Below are 20,461 nucleotides of genomic sequence, written 5' to 3' on the forward strand. Positions count from 1 at the left end.
TTGAAGGATTGTATGATCTTTGTATAATGTTTTCAAATGCAAGATATTTAAAGTGTCCCTTATGAAAAAGAAGTATACTTAATGTTCATTTTATGAAGTATACTTAAGTAATGTTCAAGTGTATTTTAAGTATACTTTATGTAGTAAGTAATATCAATGTACTAGTAAACTTGTAAGGTTATTTCAGTGATGATTGTGACTAAATTGGTCCACTTTTTAGTATCTAAAGTATATGTTTAAGTGCACTTTAAGTGTAACAGTAGTAAACATTAAGTGCACAACTAGTTCATCTGAAATATAAAGCATTTGCAACATTATAAATGTCTGTACTGTCACGTTTGATCAATTTAATGCATCCTTGCTGAATAAAAGTATTAATTTCTTTAGTACAATCAAATATACTTAAGTATATCTTCAGTTGGACCTCAGCGCTACTTCTACACAATTAAAGTGCATTGAATACAAAATTAGATGTTCCAATTTAGCAGACTTTAAGTATACCAGTTTAGTATACCAAAAGTATACAAATTGCAGGGTTTTATTAATTAGCACATAAATATGTAACTGTATTTGTAGTATACTGAAATTTGTCATCCTGCACAGTTTACTTATTTATTCTAAACCATGTAATCTGCATAGCAATTTATAGTATACAGTTACTGCCATTTCCCAGTTCACTCACCAGTCTGATTCACAAACAAATAAGCCTTTTGATGTGTTAAATCTGCTGAATCAATCTGAGGAACTGTCCCAAATATCCACACTTACGCTCTTAGCACTTGACCACTTGTCTACTTACATGACGTTTTTCCTTGATGATCTCTGCGGATTCACTGATGAGATGAACAAGAACAACTGAATATTAACTGAATAAACTGATATTTAATTTTATTAGATGATAAGTTAATTGCATTTGATAGATTTTACTTTAAATAAAACATTTGCGATATGTTTGTAAAAGGTGTTTTTATGCATATTTGGCCAGAGCTTTTGTTGTATTTACACTGTTCTGACCAGCAGGCGTCACCAGCGAGTGGCGTTTCGAACGCTTCGAAACAGTGAATCATTTTGATTCAAAGCTTCGTTTCTCCCATCACTAGTGGTGAACACACGGTAAAAGCACTGCCGCTGCTCCTCCAGTCCACTAGATGTCGCTCAATCTTAGTAAATGCCTTGACGAAACCCATCGAATGAATTACCGGCTTCAATCAGGGAATTGAAGTTTTTATATCTCTAATGGTCTTTTGATTAATCTTTGTTGTTTTATAGTTCTTTATAGACATTAAAAATATATATAGTCTTGAAGAGGTTAAGTGGCTCATGTATGTGTTTAGTGTGAACTGAAAGAAAGCTGCTCATCAGGACTGATCTGGAACTTTCCACACGCGCCCCTCCCGCGCTCACCCTACCCATAACCCACCGCGAAACGTCTCCTTTCTTTCCAACATGTCGAACATGTCCATGACAGAGGGTCCGTTAACCGTGCTCGGCCAGAGGACGAGCGGCGAGTCCGTTAGGACTCAGAACGGTGAGTCGTGTCATATTTACCCTCAATAAAACAAAGCGCGCGATAAACGGCCCGCTGTGGCGATGAATAAACGGAAGCGCTGTGGCGCCCGGTGTCTCGAGCAGCACGTGCGGCTCAGAGGAATCACTGTATTTAATAGTGAATCTGTAATAAAAGACGAGTTCAGCCTTAAGCGTTGTGTCCTGGAGTTGTTTATAGGTGATTTCTGTGTTCTGCTCGCTGTCGGCGCAGTGAATGTGCTTCTTGAGGCGTGAGCCGGTACATGATCCATCACTCTGTGGCTGTGCAGGAGTAGCAGCGCGTGTGTTAATCTATCAGACGAATGAAACATGTGAAATATGAAGTATGAGTGATGCCATGATGGGTAAAAGTGCTTGCCTGCACTACACGATACAATAATGTGGAAGAAAGATATAAAACATGCATATATGGACATACATGTGACTGAAGGCTTCTTCTTTTGTGTGATGCTGCATCATCCACGCCCCGTTTATACTGCCATATAAGCCCACACTGCATAAACAGACACTTATATGACCGAGTTAGGCTTCACTAACCGTTTGTGTTTTAATTATGCATTAAATTACACAGTCACGGTTTCGGAGTGCATGCTACACTGAATAAACATGTTGAGCTGAAAAGTTTAATATTCCTCATGTGCTGATATGGTTTATGTGTTTGTTTTCAGTCATGGCCGCTGCGTCCATCGCTAACATCGTCAAGAGCTCTCTCGGTCCTGTCGGGCTGGACAAGATGCTGGTGGACGACATTGGAGTAAGTTTCACACGTTTCTCTGTCTGTCAGAGTGATCCTTCACCTCTTTCCTGACGAGCCCACTGCGTTTTAGATCAGGGAGGCACTTCCGGTTTGAAGAAGTAACAGTAGTAGCTTGTAGTGTTTAACGGCGGAAAGACATCACAGTAAAACAGTTTGTAAACAATGTCATGTAGCATTAACCTCAGAAAAGCCATTTAGTGTTCACAGCTTGTTGGTTTGTTAGAGAAATGAACTCTTTCGCTTAATATATGTACTGTATTAACCTATATATTCATAATATTTTACTTAATCTGTTAGTGATGACTTGATTTTTTTTTTTTATGCAAATCTGTCGTGAAAATGACAGCTACTGTGTAGAAATGATCATATTTCAACAATGAATTGGAGTAGGGCTGCACAATAATGGTTAAATTGATAATTACGATTATTTTGCTCAAAATTATAATCACGATTATTCTATCAAAAAGGGTAATGTGGTTATGGCCATTTTGCATGTTCTTTACCAACCTACACTTCACCCAAAAGGCCTGTAGGTGGCACACCGACTTAATTAAACCAACTATGATAACTTCGTTAGATGGTAAATCAATACAAAACACATGGTTTTGGTGAGCGCTTTGTAATCTGTATTCAATCTTTAAAGCAACACAATTCGCAAATGAGACGATTCAGATTGCCCTGCAAATTCGTAAAGCAAAGAACGATGCTCTTTGATAAATATATATATAAATGTCCCAGTGGCGGTATGATTTTCAACTGATTAACATTATGAAAACTGAAAAAACCTTTAGGAATTTCACAAGAGAAAACAGTGAAACTCCTAATATTTTTTCTAGTAATTCAAAACTATGTTCATTTAGGTTCCAAAAGTACATCATTTTGTTGAAATTCGTCGCCTAAGGTTTGATCAAGGCAGATTTAGTCACACAAATAGTACAAGTTGCTTGTGAAGAAGCAAAGACTGACTGTATGACACTTTCATTGAAGCAGAATTTCGCTGTGTTGATCGCTAAACTTCAGCGCACTCTTCCGCATTTAGAGGGACTGCATGCACAGAGTTGACAGATTGCACAGATATAGTAAAACACCTGGAAGCCACACTTTATAGTCATTATTTTGGTTTTTAACGGAAGTTACTTCCAGAATTCACACAAAGCTCTGGGCATAGGAAAAAGGGGATTTAAGCTCTTTGCATCTGGCAACCACAAGTATATCCCAAAGAGAAAAACATGTTTTCAGTATGAATAACGAGCGGGCATTATTATTTAGTAATTAATTATTATTATTTTTGCAGACACAGAAATTAAAGTTTTCATTTAGCTGAAGATATAAAATATATTTAATAGAATATATAAATGTTTATTTAGTAACCAATTACTTAAATTTATTTAATAATCAACACTTAACTTGTATATAAATATTTTAATTGCAAATAAGGCAGGTTTTAAATCAACATTTTAACGATTTTAATTTGTGGTTGAATAATAAACATTTAAACTGTCTATAATAATAATTCTAATGTATTAATGAAGATAACAGGTTAAGTGACAATAATAATGAATATGTAATATAGCACATATATTTATAAAAATGCTCCTCTAGAGTTATTTTTCTATCTATCCAGTTTATGGTCATTGAATGTCTTTTCTGAGATAAATGTGATGTTATGTGACATTATTGTTCAGGTGTTACGTCTTTCTGTGGTTGAAGCACTGAGTGATTCCATGAGACATGATTCATTTACATGAGACAGAACATTCCTTCTGATGTTCATGTGTATTTGCTGTTCTAACTAGTAGAGCTGTACCGATCGATCGGCCAGGGATCGGAATCGGCCGATTTCACTCATGATCGGCCCGGATCGGTGATCGGTCGATCAGTCTCACCTCTTACCTATTCCGAGCCGATCCGTTTTGTTACCAGCGGCACAGGCAATAAAGTCAGCTGTGCGTTCTTGCTCTCTTCTCTGTCACGGTGAAGTGACACACACCCGCTTGGCGCCTGTCTTCTTTTTACCTGAATAGAAACCTAGTTAACCTGAAAAACAAAGTTTCATAGCTCTCTTTATTCTATTGCATTTATTTGAGCTGTTTATATTTTATTACTGACTTTTACTTGTTTTTTAATGAAAAAACATTGAAGAAAAGTTGTTTTATATGCTGTCAATTATAATGCGGTTGAAAAAACTGAAAATCGGAATCGTCACATGAGACGTGATTCATTTACATGAGACCAAACATTCCACTAGTAGTAAAGAGGAAGAGATGATCAGTTCACAAGATGCTTCAGTGATCTGTCACGTCACATTAAAGAACGCCAAAACCACATTTATTGTTTGAATTAAGTTATAAATTGGACATCATTTGGAAGCTCAGACTTTTTGAATCAAATGTAAAGCACAAAGCTTATTGTGATTGTTGGATGGGAGGCATGCTTTTCAACTGAAAACAGCACAGACTAAAAGATCTTGATCACATGAAGATCCATTGTTGTCAGTCCAGATCTAGCGTGTTGCTGGTTCCTTTGCTAATACTGGTGGATGTGTGTTTCAGGATGTGACCATCACCAATGATGGGGCCACCATCCTGAAGCTGCTGGAGGTGGAGCACCCGGCGGCCAAGGTTCTCTGTGAACTGGCAGAGCTGCAGGATCAGGAGGTTGGAGATGGCACAACATCAGTGGTGAGATGTTTCTTACTTCAGATGAGTGTCTATTATATATAAACTCTTCCTTCTGGGCTGTGTCAGTGTGTGTAGCTGTGCTAACAGGACACAGAAGCTGTCTGTCTCCGGCTGCTTCCACATGTCTGACCGTACATTAGACAGCGTTGACTGGATCTCAGAGAAAGGATTGCGTTGTCGAAACCACTCATCTGTGTGTTTTTGTGTGTGTGTGTGTAGGTGATCATTGCCGCTGAGCTACTGAAGAGTGCAGATGAGCTGGTCAAGCAGAAGATTCACCCCACCTCCATCATCAGTGGATACAGACTGGCCTGCAAGTAAGAGTCACTTCATGTGTCTTATTGTTGAAGCATGATTCAGCAGGACTTTTGCATTAATCTATGTTTGCTGTGGTTTGTAGGGAGGCAGTCAGATACATCAATGAGAATCTGACCATCAGCACAGATGACTTGGGCAGAGAGTGTCTCATCAATGCTGCCAAGACCTCCATGTCCTCTAAGATCATCGGAGTGTATCCTCTGTGTTGTGCTGTTTGCTGTCCGCTGCGTTTATATGTATATGTGTTCTCTTTCACGCTTGAATGGACAAAAACACACACAATGATGCCAAACTGCCCGTTTTGTCGAGTATCCTCGTAAGCAGTCTTTAATTAACATAAAGAGCTGTGACATAATTGGATGTTTCAGATCTTATAGCAGACTAATAAACCTGCTGCTGTCTGCCATTAATGTTAATTAATGGACAAAAGAAGAAAATCTGAATAACTTTTGTAGCTTTAATAAAATATCATCTATATTTTAATCTAACTTATGCAGTGAAGACTGTGAAGTGCTTGATAACTGCTTTGATTCTGGATACTTCCTACCTGGTAGATCAAATATTTCAAATACACCGTCTTTGTTTCTACTTTAATTTGGAGATTAAATGTGAAATTACTACAATATAAAAATATATTAAACTTTAATGTTAGGTGTGATTAATTGGATTACACACATGTTGGTGTACAAAGTGAATGATATTAATATTTAATAATTGTATAAGATACAGTAAATACTGCAATATTGTGAAATATTACAATTTAAAATGTTTTCTATTTAAATATATTTTAATGTCAAATGTTAATATGTTTACATACACACAGGTTTATATACATAAATACTTGTGTGTTATATTTATTTATTGGATTGCCATCATGGTGGAGTCCAAAAAAATTATATTATGTTACAAAGTCCACTCCATGGTATCTAAAAAGCATAATACTGTGATACTTTTATTGACGTTTGTAAGTCTTTGAGTAGCTTTCCTTGACGCTGTGTTAGTGATGCTGATTTTTTTGCTAATATGGTGGTGGATGCTGCCCTGGCTGTGAAGTTTGTTGATGGTAAAGGTGTGGCTCGCTATCCAATCAACTCTGTTAATGTGCTGAAGGCTCACGGACGCAGCCAGAAAGAGAGTTTCCTCGTCAACGGATATGCTCTGAACTGCACTGTGGGATCACAAGGTCTGTTTGTGCACTGCTTGTTTTTTTTTTTTTTGCATTAGTATATGCTAGTGTGACACTGCTAAAATGGCTTGTATTTGTTTAGGAATGATAAAGCGCGTGCCCAATGCCAAGATCGCCTGTCTGGACTTCAGCCTGCAAAAAACCAAGATGAAGATGGGCGTTCAGGTGGTCATCAGTGATCCTGAGAAACTTGACCAAATCAGACAGAGGTGAGGTCACATTATGTTCCCTTCCTCGAAACAACGCGCATCTGTGCTGTTTGAAGTTATACGTGTGTGAAGTTATAACTGCCCAAAGTCACATGCGTGTTTTTATTTTGTTCCGCCAAACATCATATTAGAATTATTTCTGAAGGATCATGTGACACTGAAGACTGGAGTAATGATGCTGAAAATTCAGCTCTACCATCATAGAAATAACGGAAAACTCTTATTTTTAAATTGTAATGACATTTCACAATATTATAATTATTTACTGTATTTTGTGAAATGGTCATTTACTTAAAATAAATGATTTTTGTAATAAAATATTAATATACTGTGTGTGTGTGTATAGATGGATAGTAAAATATCATGGGTGAGCATAAAAGACTACTTTAAAAAAAAAATCATACTGACTGAACATTTTTACGGTAGTTTATCAATTAATTAGTTAATATCAGTGTTTATATTGCTTGTTCCTTTTTTGAATTGCTTGAAAATCCACCTCATGCGTGCATGTAAACTTTTTTTTGTGATATATATGGGAGTTTTTGCAAAATTTATGTTTCCATTGGCCGTATTTTCAATTTGCGCAATTTGAAGGCTAATGGAAATGCAGCTACTGATAACTGAGTCCTGGAAATGTAATCTGATCAGGTGAGCTTCACTTTGAAACACTGTGCAACAAGCTATATCACAGCATTTTGATAAGGACACAAAGCCACATACACTTGATTTCAGTTCATTTGACAGATACTTTGCCAAAGCAATATCGCAAAATAAAATGTAAGAAACCTTTTATTTTCAGAAACTGGCAGTCACCAGTCTGGTAACTGATAAGGAAACACTGCTGTCATAAATTTCACTCTCTAGCTATCACTGTATGATTGATAATAGCACCATTTTAATTCTGTGCCTCTCCTGCATCTGTCTCTCAGGGAATCAGACATCACGAAGGAGCGCATTCAGAAGATCCTGGCGTCGGGGGCAAACGTGATTCTGACCACCGGAGGCATTGATGACATGTGTCTGAAGTACTTTGTAGATGCTGGAGCCATGGCTGTGAGGAGAGTGCTCAAGAGGGACCTTAAACGCATCGCCAAAGCCACTGGCGGTCAGCTGACTACACTTGCTTTTGTCTACCATTAAGATTAGATTCAGTCTTTAATTTTGATCAACAATGTTTTCACTCTTCTCTTACAGCCACTGTTTGTTCATCTCTGTCTAATCTGGAGGGAGAGGAGACGTTTGAGGCGGCCATGTTGGGTCAGGCAGAGGAGGTGGTGCAGGAGAGAGTGTGTGACGATGAGCTCATCCTGGTCAAAAAGTGAGATCATGTTTCTTTTCTCTCATCAGAACCTGAAGGACAGAGCTTATCACTGATATTAACTCAATTCTGGAGATATATGTATAGGATGTCTGCCTGTTAACTCCTTCAGAGATTGAGTGAAATGTGTCAAAATCCACACAGCCGGTACAGTGAAAGTGTGGCGCCAAGCTGGGCAATTCGTACATAAATTTGTGTATGACCATTTAAGCACTATTAACAATGCAAAGAGCTTAATTTGGTCTTCGTGAGCTGTTTGTGAGGTGGCTTTAAATCCAAGCACTCACAGAGTGCGCTAGTGCTGAATGGTTTAAAATCGCTTGAATGTTTACATTGGCAAGACTTAAAAACATGTTCAAATGATAAACTTGAGTGACACTGGCCCGACTGTGAGAGTGTTTTGTCAGCTGCTCAGCGTTTATAGCAGATCGCTATTGTGCAGCATGATGGATATGGAGATGAGAGAGAGAGAGAGAGAGAGAGAGAGCGGGCGCTGATTCACTGACGCTGTTTGTTTAATTACGGCTAAGAAAGTTTTCAAATTACTGATTTAATCTGATAATCTGTGTGGATTAATTTTCTTATTCAACTTAAATGCTAAAGTGAATATATTTTTGTGGGAATTTCCCGCATTTTAAGTGCGAAAACTGCAGGAACGAGTAAAAATATTTGCAATACCTGCAATCCTGTGCTGAAATTCTAAAAGTCACATTTTATTGGTCTAAAAGTCACATTTTATTATTACATTCAGAAATTATGTAAAAGAACAGTGAATAAAATGTTTACACTAAATAATTGTAATGAATGGCTCTATAATTTGGTTTTTATAACATCAAGTCTAAATGTATTTTAAGCAAAACGGAATTACCGGCGTGTGAGAAATATACTGTACAAATAAACTTAACGTCTCTTCACATTTAACTTTGACAGCACAAGCTGTGTTAAAGGATTAGTTCACTCTCAAATGAAAATTACCCCATGATTTACTCACCCTCAAGCCATCCTAGGCGTATATGACTATTCTTTCTGATGAACACAATCGGAGAAATATGAATAAATATCCTGACGCATCCGAGTTTTATAATAGCAGTGAACAGGATCAACGAGTATGAGCTGAAGAGTCTCCATCCTCATCCATCTATTATAAACATACTCCACACGGATCCGGGGGGTTAATAAAGTCCTTCTGAAGCGAAGTGATGCGTTTATGTAAGAAAAATATCCATATTTAACAAGTTATGAAGTGAAATATCGTGCTTCCGTATTTCTTCGTATACAAAGAAAGGTAAAATTAAAATCAATGAGATAAAACATTTCTGTTTGAATTCACCAACAATTGACTTGTTAATCTATATTTAAAGTCTTTTACTGAATTTGAAAAACATATATATCTGATCTACTACATTAACCTTGTTTAATGAAATGTTTATGTGAGTGGAATTATAAATGTTTATACAAATAAATCCCCTGCAAAAAAAGATTGTTCATGCAGATTTAAGAAGAGAAACAAGATCCTGTGTGTGCTTCAGTTTTGTTAATTTTGGAAAATCTGGTGATCAGCTCACTACAGAATGTAAAGCCCAGGGTTTGTACATTCATGGGAAACCTGTAAAAGTCATGGAATTTTAAAATGGCAGATTCCAGTCCTGGAAAGTTTTTTTTTTTAGGCAAATTGCACAGTTTGGAAAAGTACGGAATTTGATTTTAGTATTTTCCAGGCCTGGTAAAGTATGGAAAAAGGAAAACAGGGTATGGAAAAATATATTTGTGTTTCCAGACTATTCAGTTTTCTGAAATATAGAATTAATAAAATAAATCTATCAAATAAGCAGAGCGATTTCATGGCAAAAGTTTAGTTATTCTCAAACACAACTGAATGAAATCAAAGCGCACATATTCATTATGCAAAACTGTTTGTCTTTATTATAAGCCAGTCTCTTTTGAACTTCACTAATCAGTCAAACCAGCAACACATTCGATATCAAACTGGTGTGTCAGAGGTGAATATGTGCTGGTTATAAATAGGGCTGCAAAAAATTATGTTAAGCAATTATCCTAATGATTATTAGAACGGTTAATCAACTAATTGTGATTATTTCACTGATTAATCTGTCAGTTTGATATTACATTAGTTGCGTTACAGCACCCCACTGGTCAAACTGCGATATTGCAGGTTCTAAAAATGTCATTTGATTTCCAAAGACTATTCGACAACAAAAGTATTTGTCCAGTTTTTTTTTTTTTTTTTTTTTTTTCCACGTTTGGATAATGTTGACTAACCGTCTCAGTCCAAGTTATAAAGCATTTTAGGTTTCTTCTAATCATGTAAGCACATGTTACACTTTGAGAAAACCAGTGGGAAAATTCCTGAGAACATATTTACAGATGATTGTACCTTATACTAGATATAATGCTGTATAATTAACCATTTAATTTAAATAGGGTTTGAGAAATCTACAGAGAGGTTTGGAAATTTGAGTCTGGAAAAGTATGGAATTTTCAAAATGAAAATGTGTAGGAACCCTGAATAAATATGCCCAGAAAGTTTTGGAAAAGTCATGGAAATTTTTCACACATATCTATATAATAAAATGTTTAATTGATGATAATATTAGTTCAATTACAATACTTGGCAATCGGGCATTCAGTCATGTGACATTTATTCTTTGTGTTAAGCAACCTTTGGTCTGTACTTATTAGGACAAATAGCAAGCAAGCAAATAGCTTGCTTGCTATTTTAGCTGATATGCTATGATACATTTGAACATGGATTTTTATTATTTTACATGTGTACACAGACTTTCATGGAACATTAGGTTATGAATATTTGCCTTAAGTCAAAAATGAGTTGGTAAAACTGCATGATCCAGATGTGGGGGCTCATGTACCTCTCATTCGACATGAATGCAAATGTTTCCATATAAACAGTAATGCTAGAACTGAAATGTTATTTGTGTGTGCTTGACCTTATTTTCGTTATGTAATTTGCGTTGGATCATAAAAACAGCACATTTGATGATGACAGTGTGACATGTATTCGGCACATTTTGCACTTAACTCCATTGCACGGAAACTTGTAGAAGTGTTTTGCGTTGCAAACAACTTTGTTTTATTAACGTCTCGTTTCCTCTTTGTATTTCAGCACAAAGGCACGTACGTGTGCATCTCTCATCTTGCGCGGGGCAAATGATTTCATGTGTGATGAGATGGAGCGCTCGCTGCATGACGCCCTGTGTGTGGTCAAGAGAGTGCTGGAGTCCAAATCTGTGGTACCAGGAGGTGGCGCTGTGGAGGCGGCGCTGTCCATCTATCTGGAGAACTACGCCACAAGCATGGTGAGGAACCAGTCTGACAGCTGCTGGAACTTATTTGTATTTTTATGTGATGTACATCAAGTCATCATGACATGTTACGTTATAATAAACTGACATGGGTAAATTATAGCTGATATATAAATGCAGTCTAAATGCGACAGGCAACAAAAGACAGTCAAGCTTTTATTGTCTGAATGAAGTTGAGAGCAGTTTATATGGTTTACTGTGTGTGTGATTGCATGTATGAACACATTCCCATATGTTGGATGGCTTGTGCGGTGGGAGGCTGAGAGGGAAAGGGACAGAAACCGCTCTGCTGACAGCTGCGTTCATCCTGCTCAGAACAAACATGCCTAATTCATTATTGACACATATTAACCCTCACTAGACCTGTATGTGATCTGTTACAGACTATTTTCTCCATTGAGAAATAGATTTGTAGTGACTTGTTATCAGTAAACCTTTCTAGACAGACTACTGTTAGCTCTGAGGTTAAATTAATCTATAGGTCAGTGAAATTTATTTTTTTCACATTCTGATTGCTGAACTCTCAAAGAACAGTTAAAGGCCCAATATGTAAGATTTTTGGATTAAAAATTAATATCCAAAAACCACTAGAACAGGGTTATATATTTTGTTGACTTGTATATTTACATTATCCTAAATGTTTCCAATAATGTTTAAATCCAGAGAAATAAGCAATTTTAACCAGAATATAGTGCTGGGCGGTATGACCAAAAATTTATATCACGTTATTTTTCAAAATTATATCTGTTTAACAGTATATGATGGTTTTTTTTCCCCTATGCATGACCAGGCGTTAACCACATTTTCTACTGAAACACAGACCTGCAACACACTCATTACATGACACATGAATATTAAAATATGACCATGGAGATAGAAAAAAGAGTTGAGGGCACCTTAAGCATTTTAAAAATCTAACCCTATATAACAACAAACTGCTGCGAAACGCACAGAAGAACATTTAAACTAAGGATATTTTCAGTACATTTAAGAGCACTACAGTCTCTGAACAAATGACACCCGTAAGTTTAACAGAGAAAGAATAAAGCAGTTACATTTTTGCCCATTCTTCTTTGAATTGTCAGTCTATTTATTAACTTGCATCATCTTCTGTGTAGCAGAGTAACCCATCGTGTCATTGCGGTCGTGATCAGACGTACAGTTCAGTGTCCTTTGCATAACGTTATATTTCATTTGAAGAAGACGTGATGAAATATGTGTGCATACACGCTGCTGGTTCATGTTTAGAGCACTAGAGTATATGAAATAGGCACATAAAAAACTTAAACATGCTCGCTCCGTTCTATGTAATATGATCCATGTGGAGAACATTGTTAATCTCATCACGGCGATCCGCGCAGAAACCGCTCTATCTTGCACATCGCGTGTTGGTTGAATTCTCCGCTGTAATCAAGGGCTGAATCCGAAATTCGCCCCCTATAACCTCATAGGGCATTATTTGAGGTGACAGCCATTTGTAGTGGTGTCCAAAACCATAGTGGACGTTGAGTGCACTCATTCAAGTCTCACATTGCACCGCAATAACGAGTGTACAGCCAATGTACACACAACGGATTCACTCACTCATTTTCATTCACTCTTTCAAGTGAACAATATAAGTTGATAACGTAGGGAATAGTGAATGAGGCTTTAGGGGGTGATTTCGGACTTACCATAGGCTGTGATGCGATCTCAGATGTGCTCTCACTACAGTGCAACAGTGAAACGGGACCCCCTCAAATAGTGACGGGCTGCGCCGCGTTCCGAACGTTGGTTAAGCGACACATACCGGTATTGCGGTATCATCAAAATTCATATCATAACAAAAATAAATACCGGTATTCGATATGAACCTGGTATACCGCCCAGCACTACCAGAATACGAAGCGTGACCGTGCGTCGCCTATCAATGACATGACACCGCGTTACACTCAATTTGTAGCCACCTAGCGAACACACAGAGTAGCATTATAACAACTTTCAACACACTCAAATGTATCTAATATGATAAACAGCGCTGTGTTACCTCATATATTTGACCGGAAGCGCTCCTCTGCGACATAAAGGCTCCACTGCTCTCAAGCTGTGTGTCGCGCTCGTCACTTGTGTTAAAACAGGAATTGTAGCAGAGTCTATTTAAATTATTCAGTATTTTGAAAATATTCTGGGGGAAATCAGGTGGCCACTGCTGCACTGTGTTGGTAATACACAGTAATTGTGCTTTTTAATAATTTGCTTGTGAACTTGTGAAATAACTATTGTGTGCATGTGTGTAGGGTTCCCGTGAGCAGCTGGCTATTGCTGAATTTGCTCGCTCTCTGCTCATCATTCCCAAGACTCTGGCAGTCAACGCTGCACAAGACTCCACTGACCTGGTGGCCAAACTCAGAGCCTTCCACAACGAGGCTCAAGTCAACCCTGAACGCAAGAACCTCAAATGGTTAGTGTTGCTCTCTTCTCATCACACCGGGAACCTGATCAGGTCTTAGAAATACGACTGCACTGTCAAACAGCAGACAAACGTACAATCAGGAATAAAGATTGTGGTGTTTAGAAGCAAGGTTTTGGTTTACTTGCCTGAAATGTCTTTTAAATGTCTTTGTAGATTGATAGGATTTGTTCAGACTATAATCTGGAAATTATATGGCCAATTATGGATTTAACTGAGAGCCAATGGCAATTTAAAAATAGATGGATTACTCTGTTTAACCGTGTGTCTGCACTTAGGATCGGGTTGGACCTGGTAAATGGAAAGCCGAGAGACAACAAGCAGGCGGGAGTGTATGAACCCACCATGGTCAAAACCAAGAGTCTGAAGTTCGCCACAGAGGCAGCCATCACCATCCTTCGAATTGACGACCTCATCAAGCTCTTCCCTGACCAGAAAGAGGGCGGGCCCTCCTACCAGGATGCCGTCCAATCAGGCTCTCTGGAGGATTAAATCCAGCTGCATCAAATCATCAGTTGGCTGGTTCTGGTGTCACTCCGCTCAGCTTTGTATTTATATTTGGATCCAACAGATGAGCTGTTAGTGTAGAATGTGCACTTTGTTTGGGTCACTTATTTTTTGCTGTTAACATGGCTATTGGTCACGTGTAATGTAACAAATATTCCTTTTTCTGCCATTTCAAAAAACAATAAACCAGAATGGTGTAAAAAAGGAAAATTGTTTGACATTTTGTTGTGAAAGATATTAAAACCATGTATTAAAACAGCAGAAGCTGACTTTACAGTACATTTATGAATTAGTGCTTTTGTAATATTTTAACTGAATGGACTTTATTAGACAAAGGCAATTAATTATTAAATAAATACAGTAAGACCAAAACAATCACCCCCGTTATGAATTACCTCCACATCCTTTCAAGCTGTGAGTGTCTGAGCTCCTTTCCATGCAGCAAAACTGGATGGTGATTTATACTGCAATTTACATCATTTTATTCTTTTTGTAATTGAGTTTTTTTCCATAAAACAGCCTCAGATGCTGACATGGCATTAAATAAAATTATACTGAACTTTACATCATTTTATTCTCCAACTTTTAAGCTGTTATTTACAAATCTGCACTTAATTTTGTTTTTTTTCTCTCAGAGGTATCATGAATCACCATCTACTTTTCTTCCATGGAAAACAGGCTGCTCTTCATGTAACTGGTGACATTTTTCATATTTGGGTGAACTCTTCAAGAACTTAAACAAAAATCATACTGAATGTCAAGTTGTTTTGCTTTTCAGTAGTTAACTGCTTGGCCTCAGCTGGTGAAATTGGCTTTTTTAACATAAACATGGCCTGAACATGACATTACAAAGCCTGCAGTCTCAAATAAAAACAGAAATAAATATACAGCATTCAAATTCATCTTGTGAAAAAGGCATTTCCTGTACAGATGCTCCATTTGTGCTCGCAACTACTCGCTATGGACTTTCCATTTAGTCATATGACAAGTTTGCATCTAGACCGTCCCAGCAGTCTTGAAGACTTACTGACAAGTTGGATGTAATGAATGTAGTTACTTCCACTTAAAAACCTTTAATCAAGCTTTCTCAGGCCAATGCACACTGACTAGCATCTCCATGGATCCAGTGGCATATCTGGGCATACTTGCTGGGTGTTATTCTGACTGCCACATTATAGTCCTTTTGTATCCCATCGACATCCACCCACTGGTGTCCAGAGAACACACCAATTACCTTCCTCTTCCACTTCCCTTTTCCTGCCTGATCTCGTAGCCTCACGTACACACCGGCTCCACTTGATCCCTTCTGCGCGTCACAGTACTGGTACATTAGGTCATTAGATTCCTCCAAGACCGAACAGAAGCGATAGACCACCTTCCCTAACTGGTCATTATCAAAACCAGAGAAGTGGATTCTTCCAGCTGGGATGTCCTTGACTACAGGAACAACACCTAACTCCATGAACTTCATCTTATGAGGTCGTTTGAGCTCCAGAAGGGCGTAATCATAGTCTGCTGAGACCTCCTCGCCTGCTCTCCTCATCCAACCGGTTGGTACTTGAGTTTGTTTGACGCGTGTCCACCGGAAAGCTGGTTGTCTGGTCTGGTCTGAATCTGTCTCTCGCCTAAAACGGTTCTTCCTTTTCCTCCTGTGTTCTCTAACTTGTACTTCAGTGGCAACATCTCCTTCATTTCCTGCTTCACTTTCTCTTCTCTTTTCTCCTCTCCTGCCTCCTCGTTGGCGCCCTCCCCTGCGTTTGGAGCGAAGCTTCATGATACCCACTCTGAGCCTCTTGGTCCCTTTCAAATAGTCTTGGCCATTGTGGACACAGTGGGCGGAAGTCAGTACATGTCTTGGAGAAACCAAGATGCCTGAGCAACCCGTAGAGAGCTTCACTGATGCAGAAAAGGGGTAATTAGTGGTGAAGTGTTTATCTGTGATCACAAAGCGCCCGTCCATGCCGTATACCTGCCGTTTTCTGCGTTTAAGGTGTCCCATCTTGCAGACAACGGAAGAGGACGTGTTTCTTAATTCAGTGACCCCTTCCAGTTTTATTTTGGTGAAGATGCGTGTTCCATTCTCGTAGATCGTTTCATAAGACAGTAGTCGTTCCAGCTCAGCAGGCCTCGGTTCTGGCAGCTTTCGCTGGCACTCGATCCCACACATCACTCCTGGCTCACTCGAGTCGCCAGCAGTGAATTCTGGGCTTTGAAGCCTCACTGTGCTTTCGTCCAGGATCACTGGGACTTTCATCGGCGTCAAGTGGCATTCGTCTTCATTGTTTGGGATAGAAGCACCAGTAGAGACCAAAGATACAGCCACAGCCAATGTAGTCAAACTGAACCACAAAGATGCCATTTTTTTCTCTTCCTGAAGGTAAAGGAGACAAAAGTTCAGGAGTGAAGCTAAAAAAATCATCAACTTAATGATCAACATCAAGGTGCCAATCCAAGTCATTGAACATACTAGACTTTAGTACTGTATTGACGTCTACTCTGACAAAGGGGGGTTTAACACTTAGTCACTTCATGCGTCTCAATCGATCAGATTGCTGATTGAGTTTGCACGTTCCATTTACATTTATACTCCTGATATTTGTATACAAATTCAACTTTGGTTTCACTTTGGGGAGGGATAATGCAGGGCTACAAAATTTTGGTGCATTTGATATGGTAAATGAAAATTAAAACCAGGAGGAGGTTACTTCGACAACTGCAGTACACAGTTAACAGATGTCTGTTTTGCTGAAGAGAGACACTCCCATTGACTATCTCTCATCACAGGAATTGATCATATTCACTGAATGTTCTTAAAGGATTAGTTCACTTCAGAATTAATATTTCATCCAAGATGGAATGCTATTTCATGTATTCTGACTTATTTACACTGTTAAAAAGTTGGATTCTCATGCTAAACATGGCCAGAGTTTCAAAACATGAGTTGGACGTATGACGGAGTATTTCTGTTCCAAAAGTTCTCTTCCAAATCGTCACAGGTTTCGGATTTTTTTTCCGAGTATTGGCCTGAGGGACGTCAACGGGGGCGGAATTCCTTGTACGGGCACTTCTCCCGGATTCGATACACTGATTCATAATGCTCCGAAGCTTCCTGAAGCAGTGTTTTGAAATCGGCCATCACTATATAAGTTATTTTGTTTTTTTGCCGCACCAAAAATATTCTCGTCGCTTTATAATATTAATATTGAACCACTGTACTCACATGAACCGATTTAAATATGTTTTTAGTACATTAATGGATCTTGAGAGAGGAAATGGCTTTATAAATCTACAAATGAAACTACAAATTACAAATGAAAAAAATAAATAAATAAATATATAGGCTATATATATATAATACCAGGTATTAAACCAAATAAGAATTATTACTATTGTAATAACTTTCATTATTAAAAATAAAAAATAGATTATTTAATGATAAATATAACTATAATAAATAGAAAATAATATTAATAATATTTTTATTTTACAGAAAACTTCTATGGAAAACCGCGGGGTTACCTGTTAAACACGTAAGTAGCCTATAAATAAATAGAAAGGTCTACGAATTTATTATAAAATATTATATTATTTTGATAAAAATCTGACTAATTTGTTTATTTTTGTAAGGAGGTATGCCTGATTGTTGATATAAACCAATTTTGTATAATCAGAATATTTTAATGACATGTCGAAAGTTATTGAACAACACAAACAAAAGAAGGCTTCCATATAGTGACATTAAAAATACAGACAAAAAATGTATGCTGGACACATTATTGGCACCCTTTACTAAAATTTGGTGGAAGAATCTTTGGCAGCAACGACAGCCTCTAAACGTTTCTTGTATCCATACAGAAGCTTCCTCCACCTGTCTGCTGGTGTTTATCTTCCATTGCTATGCACTCAAACTCTTAGCTCTTTTATGTTTACAGGAGTCATTTTTCTACTCTCTCCAAAGGTTTTCAATGGATTTAGGTCAGAACATGTTTAAAACTCTCCATCTTGTCTTTTTCAGCCATTCTTTGGTGCTGTGAGATGTGTGTTTGGTTCGTCATCCTGCTGAAAGACCTCAAACTTAATGATTTGGCACATTTCACTTTAAAACGCTTTGGTAATCTGATTTCATCATTGATACGTCCAATGCCTTCAGCGTGTTCTTTTTTCTTATACAGCCTTCATTTTGTCACCTGTAAACAAACTAATGCACTGCATTTCCAAACAGCTCTACTTTACACTCTAAAAAAATCCATGAAAATAGGGCACAACATTATTCTTGTACTGTATTGTACTAATTTGAAGGAATTTTCCGTATTTATTTTTTATAAGTGTTTTACCTGTATTTTGAATTTTATACTGCATTGCGTAGTGTTTTAGAGTTAACGGAAATGTCCGTAAAATTGATGGATAATGTACTGTGTGAGGAGCTGCTAGTACTTTTTTACAGATGTATTTCTTATTAATTATTAATTTTTTATATTTGTCTGCAGTGGGGGAGTTAAAATGTTTAAAATTGTACTACTAAGCCATCATTGACAAGAAAAGAGAATCGTATTAGAATCTGAATTAAACATGAATAACGCGGAGTAGACATGTAGAGAGATGAGGATCGTGTTATGGCTGAATTTAAAAGTTAGCCTTAGTGGGAAATGGTAAATAAAACCGCTGATATTTCGGCATAATGTATAAATAACGCAGCGAGTAGCCTAAACACTATTGTGAAAAGTTATGGATTACTTGTGTTACTTATTAGCCTACTGTATTTAACTGTCTCCGCCTAATTGGCACGTTTTGCGCTGCATGTTTCTAATTTACATGCAACAATTAAAAAACAATACATTAAAATACGCACTCACCCTCAAACTTTATGCTGAGACATAAACTGCGCAGCTGTGGACTCTTCTGTAACTGATCGGATGAATGTGTTGAGGAGCAGCGCGCGCTCTGCTGTGATGCACGAGACTGTTAAGAGAAAGAGCGAGAGAGAGAGAGAGAGAGAGAAGGGAACGAGCGAATAACTATACACTAATTATTCTGTGGAAAGCACACCACCCAAGCCGTTTAAACGAGGCTACGGGCAGTTATTTTAATTATACATGAGTTAAAGCAAGTTGATATCTCTTACAAATGTTTTACCAATAATATCATAATATAAATAATAAAAATTGAGTTGGAATCTTCTTCAGACGGTCTAGGACAATTTCTATTTTGTTTAATTAACTGTAACGTGCAATATTCGGAATATTGTCACATCACGCAACAACTGATTTTTATTTCCTATTTTTATTTTTTGACTGACCCTTTTCACAGACTGTGATGATGCTTTTTAACGGTCTTCATCATCGTAAATCCTGCAAAAAAAAAAAAAAAAAATTATATTTTCAGTTTTAAAAATAAATCTGTACATTTATAACACTATACTTTGTATTATATTACCTTTGCATCAAAATACAAAAAAACTATTTAAAGGGATAGTTCACCCAAAAATGAAAATTTGATGTTTATCTGGTGACTTTGTTTCTTCAGTAGAACACAAATGATGATTTTTAACTCCAACCGTTGCCGTCTGTCAGCTGTATAATGCATGTCAATGGGAACTCCATAAGAGTAAAAAAAACATGCACAGACAAATCCAAATTAAACCCTGTTCAGTTTCTTGCACAAACTAATTGTTTCGTGTCTTAGGACATCAATGTGTCGTCACGAGCCTGCAGGGTTCCATTTGGATTTGTCTGTGCGTGTTTTTTTGACTCTTATAGATGGAGTTCCTATTGACACGCATTATACAACTGACAGACGGCAACGGTTGGAGTTAAAAATCATCATTTGTGTTCTACTGAAGAAACAAAGTCACCTACATCTTGGATGCCCTGGGGGTAAGCAGATAAACATCAAATTTTCATTTTTGGGTGAACTATCCCTTTAACGCTGCTGCGAGTGTGTTTTTACTGCGTTGTCTATGGGAGGGAGTGACTGTAAAATTGTATCAATTAATTGACATCTTTTTCTTTTCTGACTGTTATCAATCTCTATTTTGTCCACTTTTTAAAAGTTGTGAAAACACTATTGTGGAGTTTTTCTTTTGCTATTTTGGTAAAAAATATATGTATCCCCACCCTTTTTCAGCACTGCGCTTGTTCTGTCTTCCAG

General features: G+C 37.5%; 2 protein-coding genes across 2 annotated transcripts; one reads left to right on the forward strand and one right to left on the reverse strand.

Annotated features, from left to right (window-relative positions):
• Positions 1–1,296: 1,296 nt before the first annotated feature.
• Positions 1,297–14,524, forward strand: tcp1 (t-complex 1). Its single transcript, XM_048178914.1, has 12 exons — positions 1,297–1,528; positions 2,217–2,302; positions 4,858–4,986; positions 5,206–5,303; positions 5,387–5,497; positions 6,306–6,487; positions 6,573–6,699; positions 7,629–7,804; positions 7,894–8,017; positions 11,160–11,352; positions 13,635–13,798; positions 14,086–14,524. The coding sequence occupies exons 1-12, from the start codon at positions 1,447–1,449 to the stop codon at positions 14,297–14,299; spliced, it is 1,686 nt and encodes a 561-aa protein (XP_048034871.1). The 5' UTR covers positions 1,297–1,446; the 3' UTR covers positions 14,300–14,524.
• Positions 14,525–14,615: 91 nt separating this feature from the next.
• LOC125260508 (inactive serine protease 35) lies at positions 14,616–19,628 on the reverse strand. Its single transcript, XM_048178918.1, has 3 exons — positions 19,611–19,628; positions 19,168–19,273; positions 14,616–16,685 (listed from the first exon to the last, which is right to left on the reverse strand). Exon 3 carries the CDS (start codon positions 16,671–16,673, stop codon positions 15,402–15,404), a length of 1,272 nt encoding a protein of 423 aa, XP_048034875.1. The 5' UTR covers positions 16,674–16,685; positions 19,168–19,273; positions 19,611–19,628; the 3' UTR covers positions 14,616–15,401.
• Between the last annotated feature and the right edge of the window lie 833 nt (positions 19,629–20,461).

Source organism: Megalobrama amblycephala, linkage group LG24 (assembly GCF_018812025.1).
Source record: "Megalobrama amblycephala isolate DHTTF-2021 linkage group LG24, ASM1881202v1, whole genome shotgun sequence".
Taxonomy (NCBI): Eukaryota; Metazoa; Chordata; class Actinopteri; order Cypriniformes; family Xenocyprididae; genus Megalobrama; species Megalobrama amblycephala.

Bases quoted from the DNA above. Each gene is read 5' to 3' on its own strand.
- tcp1 (XM_048178914.1), top strand. From the start codon at position 1,447: ATGTCGAACATGTCCATGACAGAGGGTCCGTTAACCGTGCTCGGCCAG. The intron at 1,529-2,216 runs GTGAGTCGTGTC...GTTTGTTTTCAG, and splicing joins GTCCGTTAGGACTCAGAACG to TCATGGCCGCTGCGTCCATC. The intron at 4,987-5,205 runs GTGAGATGTTTC...GTGTGTGTGTAG, and splicing joins GAGATGGCACAACATCAGTG to GTGATCATTGCCGCTGAGCT.
- LOC125260508 (XM_048178918.1), bottom strand. From the start codon at position 16,673: ATGGCATCTTTGTGGTTCAGTTTGACTACATTGGCTGTGGCTGTATCT.